Genomic DNA, 8,602 nt, shown 5'->3' on the forward strand with positions numbered 1-8,602 from the left:
TCTCTCTCTCTCTCTCTCTCTCTCTCTCTCTCTCTCTCTCTTTCGATTTCTATATAGCTTCAATTTGGATTGGTCCCGAAGAAAATGTTGAAACGAATTGGTTTCTGATAGGTTTTGCGAGAAGACGAAATCACTTGTCAGCGATACTATTGGTGTCTCTTTTCCTGTAAGCTTTCTATACCAATTTCAATTTCAAAGCTTTTTGATTTTTCGATTTTAGATGAGTTGATGAATTGTTGCTAAAGATGTTTTTTGTTATGTTGATAGATGTAATAACTCTCCAAGCAGTGAAATTGTACCAGATAACATATATGCTTTCAGAATCATATCTCTTATTCAATGAACATGTTCTGAAACTAACTTTGATATTTTTAGGAATTGTCAGATCAGAGATTAAGATGTATATATATATAGCTTGATTCTTTACTATTTTGTTCATCATTTGCCTCATACTGAATAAAGTATAAAAAATGAATTTATGCTTGGTGTTGATTTGGGATTCACTGATGGAATGATGATGGGGTTATGCTAAAGTGATTGGTTGGCCGTTTTCTTATTCTTCTTCTTCTTTTTAGATTTCACTTCATGTTCACGATTCAGTGTTTTAAGATTTGGTTTTGCTTCTTAATCATATTATTATTATTTTCCTGTTCTTTTAGCTTTCACTTCATGTTCACGATTTTAGTGTTATTATCTCTTAACACGCTAGATGAAAGGTGGGATTCCATGCTTGGTTCCAAAGGATGGAAAAATACTTGAGGAGGAAAGTGAGGCATCAAAAGCTTAATGACTTTTGCTTTTGCACCAAAAAAATTATAAAATGATCAGAGTGAAAAAGGTAATATATAACTTGTATCTGCAGCGACTTATCAATGGTTCTTTCTGTCTTCACATTTTAGTCTTGTGATCTCTTTTAAGTTTGAAGTTTTTATGGGAAACATTGATGTACGCAATTGAAAGCCAGTGTGGGAGTTGTAGTTTCAGGGGAATGTAACTACCTTTTCTTCTTTTGTTTCTTGAAATCTAGGATTGTTATTGACTGGAATGAAAGTAAAAGCATGATTTATGGTATTGGATACCCTATTCGAGGGGCTCTAAGTTAAGTTTTACCACATAATGTGAGGATAGATTCTAGTCACAGTCCCACTTTTGGTAACTATTCTTCTCTATCTTGATGCTACTATTTTTACACCATATTAGCTCTTGATGTCCACTTTTGGTTGGTTAAAGAATACACAATAAAATAACAACAACCAAAAGTGGATCAATAAGACTTATCACTTTCAGGTAATTGAGGTTGGACCAAAAGAAGATAAAACGATTTTCCTGATAAACCAAATGAACATAAACACACACGCCTAGTGTTTTTGATGGTGACCAGTTATAGCAAAAGCTAATTTATAAATAAAACGTGGCGAGTGACTAGATGAATAAAAAACTTATCATGTTCTCTCTTGACCAACCAAAAAAGTTGGGTGACTTAATTCCCATTGGCTTGGAGGTTTCAGTTTCATAGTGCAAGTTGTTGGCTTGTATGGTAGCCAGCCAAAGGAATGGCAATTTTTGTGATAATGTGACAGGGTGATAATTAAACGTTAAGTGATAGGTCCCCTTCTCACTTTTCTCTGCCATTGTCATCATTTATGGGGAGCACTGTTTTGTCTATTGGTCATTGGAACATTGGCTTCTAGTGACAACCAAATTGGTTAAACAGTAACACATAAGTTTTTTTTTCTTACTAGTATTAGAATAGCAAGTAGAACATTACTACAAGAATACAAGTAGAAGTTAGTACAGAAGTGAAAAAAAAACTCAAAAGGAGTTGCATAATAACGACAGAACATGAAGAGAGGCCCCAGGACAGATGTTCCTGTGCCTTAGGAAATTGAAAGATCCTTTTCTCTTTCAGGGTTGTTTTTTACATCATCTTTCTTTCCCCTACAATATCTTGGTTCTACAAATTTAGCTTAGTTATACTTATAGGTAGCCAAAAAAAGGTACAAACATTTCCATTTTTTCATTTCTTCATAAGACAAGCTCGATCCCCAAAAGAGAAATAAGGACTTGTAGATTTCTCAAAATGGAGCTGTGAAAGACCGTTGTAGTGTGTTCTTTTTGGGTTGCTGATTTGCTGCAGCCATTCTTAACTGCACACATACCCACACAGAACTAAAGTATCAGAATCTTATTACTCAAATTGTTATAGGATAAAACAGCGTGCAAAAACAAGCATACTGCAAGTAATGCAGAGGCTGTCTCTTCCCTTATAAGTTGGTTTAAGATATGAGTTAAGCTATAAGTATTCGAACTATTAACGAGAGTGCTCCCAAAGGGCAAAACAATAAGAACTTCTCTCCGCTTGTTTACCTGATCTTGTTGTCTCTTGAGGCTTGCATTTTCTGCCTGCAGGTGAGCAACTTCAAGTTCTAACTCGTTTGTATAAGCCTGCAAGTGAGAAACAAAAGGTTTCATCAGAAGCATTTTGATGGCATAAGTACATTTTTTTCTTCCCTTTGATATCCATGAGTAGAAAATAAGGAGAAAAAGAGATACACATTCCTGTTTCCTAGCTCGGGAACGAGCCGCAGATTCTCTGTTCTTGATCATGCGCTTATGTCTTCTATTCCCTGTACCTTCATTGGACTCTTGGCCTCTTTTCTTACCAAAACAAGTGGATGTAACCAGAGCCTCAAAACGGGTGTTGAAGGAAGGAATGTTTGAGAGGTTATGGTGACTCTGAAGATTAGAGTTTGGGGTAACAACAAGAGGATCTTGATTATCGAGAAACTCGAAGCCAGCGCCGGAATTCAAGCTCAGAACAGTTGCAAGAGGTGGAAAAGGAGAGCTGCAGAGAGCAGTGACAGTGGTGGAATTGCCATTAGAAGCAGAACCCATAGCCAGGCTTGTGGGTGCTGGTTCCTGGTTCAAAGGTCCGTTGAGGAAATCTTGGAAGATCGAGTTAGGGTTTTGGTTCTGGGGGTTGTGGCTCCTGAAGCGTGGCTCATGGTTGTGCTGTGGATGTTGGCTGTGGCGGTTGATGTGGTGGATAGAAGCAAGGTTGATGTCTTTCCAAACTTCTTCCATGGTTATTAGAGATCTCTTCTGGGTTTGAGAGTCTTGTGCGGGTAAAGGAGATGATGATAAGGTTGATGATGATGATGATGATGATGATGATGATGATGATGAAGACGACGGTGAAATGGAAGAAGCCTTATTTAGAGTCTTGTTCTTGTTTGTAGCAGAGACTCTAAGGTTCCTCTGATGCTTTGCTGATGACAACATTGGAAAGAGAACAGAACTGAACCAAACAACACAGCTTTAGTACTCTTGGTGTCAATTGTCTTGTAACCTACACGCAGATAGAGAGAGAAAGAAAGAAAGAGGTGAGAGAGAGTAGTGAGTAGAGAGCTCAGAGAGGTTCTTGACTTTCGCCGGTCATTTCTGGAACGATGGGTTGGGTCCAGACTCCAGAAGTAGAGACAGAGGCATTCAACTATTCCAAAATTTTAAAATTATTTATTTATTACAACAAAGAAGAAAAATTCCATAACTATGTAATTAAAGTGTTGATGTCTTCTACGTCTAAAGTATTATAAATATCAAATGTTTGATAATCTTTTTTTCTTGTTTTGTTTAAATTAGTTTTTGAAAAGTGAAGTTAGTGAACTATTTTCAGTTTTCATGATCCTTAAATGTAAAGAGTGAGTGGGGGAGAGATACTTGAAAAAAGGCAAGCAGTATAAATTAACTTTGGTTTTATCTTAAAGGGTTTTCTAATATCACATCCCTTTTGGATCATTTATCAACTTTCAAATTATGACTTTATTGTTCTAGTTTGGATTTATGCGAAATTTACCAAAATACACTTTGTGTTAAGGGTACTGCAGAAACAAACATTTTAAAAATAATCGTAGCATACAAAAGCTAAAATAAAAAAAAAAACCCTTACTACCTATTAAACCAAATGAAAAAAATCATACTCTATTTCTTATTAGTTTTTTTTTTTTTTTGGCAGCAAACATTATATACGTTAGAAAAAGATTTACTATGTTTTGTTTATATAATAGATATTTGAACGTAGATAAAATATAATCAGATATAAATAGTAGTACTTGTTCTGTTGTTCATATATATTATTTTATGTACAGATTTTTATCTTTAATAATTTTAAAACTCTGAAAAGTACTATTTGATTAGCTAGTATTTTATGTCTGTTTAGACTTATTTTATGGAACAATTAATGTGAAGGCACATAATTTTACAACGTTCGATGTCTTCCAACTTTTTCTTAATAGCACTACACATTTTTTCACAATAATATTATTTGATTGTATGTATTATTCGAAGTGCATTTAAATAAAAAAATGGGTTTACTGTTGATTTGTTCCCCACTTCAAATCATTGGTGTTCATGTCATCCAACGAGATTTGATCACTGTATCAAATAGTCTGGTTTACATGGATAGGGAAATCAAATTTTGTGGGTCTGAATATAAACAAACATAACAAGTGGATAGTGTTAAACCAATTTTTATACCAAAATTATTTGGTTTGATGTGTACATTGTTCACACACATTTTATACGACCATATATTTTTAGATATTTACATTTGATTGTTTTAATATATTTGAGACGAATGGTAAACAAATTAACAAGGCAAGTGGTAGTTGATACGAATTAATAAATCTTTGTCATACGTAAGAATAAATAAATAAGATATGTTACATAATCCTTCCATCTAGATATCTAGATATTCGAACGTATATATATATATATGTTTCCGCCCGTAAAAAATGGTCAGTCTCCAAGTGCATATCTAGTCACACTTTTCATTTTGTTTTTCCTTCCCTACAAGTTGATTTATACTATATTATAATAAAATACGACATGTGGTCTTATTCTATTCAACATGGATTAACTATTCATTTTCCGTACACATATATGTAATCATATAATATTTTTTTTTTCTCTGGCGTGAAAGATTTTGAATATAGAGAAATAAAATAGACCTCAAGGAAACGTCCCATCTTTGAACATGCAAAGAGTACAACATTTTAGAGAAGGGAGAAGCCTACTGAATTAACTCAAAGAAAACGCAAACTCCTTAAATAATAATAATACTCACCTCAAGTACTCAAATTTGTTATAAGATCTTTTCAATTTTTGGGTGAGTATATAGTACAAAGGAGTTTATTATTCAACAAATAAAATATTTCGTTTCTTTTTCAAATCATATTTTGGGAAAAAAAATAAACTCAAAACGAGAGAAATTGGGGATAGTAGTAGGTGACGAGTGAATCCAAATGTCCATAAGTATCACAAATTGTGCAGAAGCTGTGAGCTGTTGTGCGTGAGAGAGAGAGACATGTCATGTCTCAGGGGATTGGACAGGTGTCAGCACTATATTGTTCTGTCCCAAACTCCATCAAATCTAGTTCTTCTTTTGACATCCTCTTTAATTTACCTTTAAACAATGCATATAAATGGAAGGTTTTTATTTTTTAGCAAGTTATGGCCTTTGCCCTATAATTTATTCGGACGAGGGTCACAATACTATAACATGTTAACGTAATCTTTTCTTTATCATCAAATTCAAAACTCGAATTGATGATCCTGCTGCATAGTATATACAATATTGTTCTTATGACCAATTAATTTTAAAATACATCTTATCATATGAATAAAAACCTTCAAAAGTTATATATAAATAGTCTCGTTGGCGAAAAAGGGTTTATAGACTCGAAATCGATGGACAAGTGATTTGATTTGATTTGATGAAGACTCGTATTGATTCAAGTTTCGCTTACATTCAAAGTATAAATCCAACGAACAATATGAATGACCCGCGAGCTCCTGACCGTTGGATTCTTCAATTCTACTGGTCCATACAATAATCATCTACCCGTAGGTTGTCTCTAGACCGTACGGACACAAAGTAGTCGTAATAATTTACTACTAAAATAAGCAATAAAGCAAAAAACTTGGAGTTGAAAGAGCCAAAAGAATGCTAACCGTTGGATGATGAAGATGGTGAAGATGCGTACTTGACATCTCCAAAATGGTAAGAATAATTGGGACAACCTTTCTATCTTTTGGGTGTGTTTTATGAATTAGGGTTTACTATTTTCTTAGTCTACGAAGAATAGTTCTGATTTTTTTAATTCACAGAGATCGTGACATTGAACCTATTCTTGGGTTGTTTCTGTTTATTTTCCACATTTAGGTGAACATATAGAATGTTTGTTCAAAAAAAAAAAAAAGGTGAACATATAGAATATTTCGGAAATGTTTGTGTTTGTTTAATTACAAATAGTTATGACTAAATTAAGCAGAGCCTAGAATCATAACTAGATCGTCTTAGGCTTCAGCTATAACGCGAGGGGGTGAGAAAAGTCCTTTTTCATTTATTACAAAAACAGAGGGACGACTAATTTAGAGCTAAAATATAGTATTACTTATTCGTACGTAAAGTATAATCTAAAAAACCTTTATTAGAAAAAGTTCCCCACTATAGCTAGTCTAATTAAATGTGAAACACTGGTGCACACAAGAAATTAATTTTATTAAGACGAAATATTTAGTCACAATAAAAAAGTATTTAGTCACAATATAAACATTGTTACGAATTTGCGATGATTTTTGAATGGTTGCAATACCATGGTCACAAATTTGTATTTGTAACAAAAACGTCACAAGAGTTGCAACGAATATATTAGTAACCATTTTGTCATTAATAATTACGACACAAAAAGTAACAAAGCTGTCTCAATTACAGACTAACAAAACGTCTTTAAATCGTCACAATTCGTGTTTAAAATAACGTTTTAATTATGTATCTTATTATTACGAAACTATAGTCTCAAATGGTCACAAATATAACTAAAAATTTGTCGCAAAATTTTAACAAATACTCAAAATCATGATATTTTGTGACTATCATAATGTCCAATCTTATCATTAGAAGTTAGTTTCAAATGGTCACAAATTATTACTAAATTTTTTATTGCATATGATAAAAATTATAACTAAAATATTAATCTCAAAACCATATTATTTTTTTAATTTATAATCATACAAATTTTTTATAATCATAAACATTAGATATATATTATAAGCTAACTTTATTCTTACAAAGAAAATAAATCACAAATTCGACCAGATGCACATATTAGACCATAACTTTCATATTATAACTCCTATGGAAACAATATTAGGCTCTCTTGAAAGGTAAGACTAAGATCTTTCCAACGACCGGTAGATCAGCTTCTGGTTCAATTTGTAGCAGTGGAAAAAGATTTCACAAGATGACTGATGTTAATTCGCGGATCTGCGCATAATAGGTTTGAGAAAACATGTATAACTTTTAATCTACAAAAAGGGTTACAAAATCATTTGGAGAAGACTTACATCTATGGGTTGGGAAATTTCTCACCAAAATTCGTCCATAAAAGAGTTCGTTTACCCCTTCTTTTCCACTATCTCCTAGGACATGTAAGATATGTCCTTAATCTCAACTGTTGTTCCTTGTTCTCTTTCTCTCAAATGGTTTACTCTCTCTCTAGGTTTAGGAGGCACGAAATTATAAAGAATAAAACCATAATTATCTCTTAAATAATTTTTGTTAAATTAGGGTTAGAAACTTGACTTAATGGGCTTTGTATAAATGACATAATAATTTATACTATTTTATGACTAATGTTTACTCATTTTAATGTCACAAACTATGACTTGCATATCTGTTATAAATTCATAACTAATTTGCAACAACATATTGGTCACAATGTAGTCATAAGAGTGACGCTTAATATTATCGTAGCATATTCGTCACTAATTGTGACAAACTTTTGTTACTAATTTTTTCTGTCATAATATAGTAACGAAAATACTATGAATTTGTGACAAATAAATTTCGTCATCATATTGTATTTAAATTGTCACAAATTTGCGACGAAATTTTTTTGTCTCAAAAATACATCTCTATAAAATTATTTTCTTGTAGTGGTGGTGTATGCGGAAAACGAATAATTTCGATATGAATTGGCACACACATGTGAAAAGTGAAGGGCAAATTTCACCATCATACCCTATATAACTTTTGAATAATACACATGCATTAACCTTTTTGTACCCATGAACTTTGTTTTAGTAGGGTTAGTGTAAATACTATATAATCTTGCAACCTTTTGAAATCCATGTATGATAAGCTTATAAAAATAAAATTGAGCGTTTTTTTTTTCATTTTTTTGATTGGCTGACTCATCCAGGAATTAGTCAATACTCGGTTCAAATCACTTGGTTACATCAGTTCACCACCATATATGTTTATTTACTAGGATATTAATTATATATATAGGGCTTCTCTCATTGGCAGAGATAAACAATAAGAAAAATCAAAATTAGCATAGAACGTATGGTACTGGTTTTGTAAATAAATAGTACATCTACTGTATATTGTTAAAACGCGATGTCATAGTGTTGTCGTTTAGGTTATTTCATCCACTAAAAACACAATCAAAATCCATGCTATTTTAGAACATACACACGAACCCGATAAAAGAGATCTATGATCATATTTACATGCCATATGCTCTCGCTTTTGCAA

The 8,602-nt window shown here is 32.6% G+C and overlaps 1 protein-coding gene and 1 long non-coding RNA gene across 4 annotated transcripts; one reads left to right on the top strand and one right to left on the bottom strand.

The window, feature by feature from the left end:
- Positions 18-1,071, top strand: LOC104716529. The gene is made up of 2 exons (XR_756094.2): positions 18-166; positions 710-1,071. It is a non-coding gene; the product is annotated as an uncharacterized LOC104716529 (long non-coding RNA).
- Positions 1,715-3,601, bottom strand: LOC104716530 (protein FD-like). 3 transcript variants are annotated; one of them, XM_010433912.2, is made up of 3 exons: positions 2,560-3,599; positions 2,368-2,445; positions 1,715-2,147 (listed from the first exon to the last, which is right to left on the bottom strand). In XM_010433912.2, the coding sequence occupies exons 1-3, from the start codon at positions 3,280-3,282 to the stop codon at positions 2,076-2,078; spliced, it is 873 nt and encodes a 290-aa protein (XP_010432214.1). In that variant the 5' UTR covers positions 3,283-3,599; the 3' UTR covers positions 1,715-2,075. The 3 variants fall into 3 exon arrangements, with proteins under 3 accessions (XP_010432214.1, XP_010432213.1, XP_010432212.1); XM_010433911.2 differs by having other exon boundaries at positions 2,368-3,600; XM_010433910.2 differs by lacking the exon at positions 1,715-2,147 and having other exon boundaries at positions 2,156-2,445; positions 2,560-3,601.

Source organism: Camelina sativa, chromosome 10, assembly GCF_000633955.1.
Source record: "Camelina sativa cultivar DH55 chromosome 10, Cs, whole genome shotgun sequence".
Lineage (NCBI taxonomy): Eukaryota > Viridiplantae > Streptophyta > Magnoliopsida > Brassicales > Brassicaceae > Camelina > Camelina sativa.

Coding starts and splice junctions, on each gene's coding strand:
- LOC104716530 (XM_010433910.2), bottom strand. CDS start 3,282: ATGTTGTCATCAGCAAAGCATCAGAGGAACCTTAGAGTCTCTGCTACA. Junction 2,446..2,559: donor GTTCCCGAGCTAGGAAACAG/GAATGTGTATCT, acceptor TCTCACTTGCAG/GCTTATACAAACGAGTTAGA.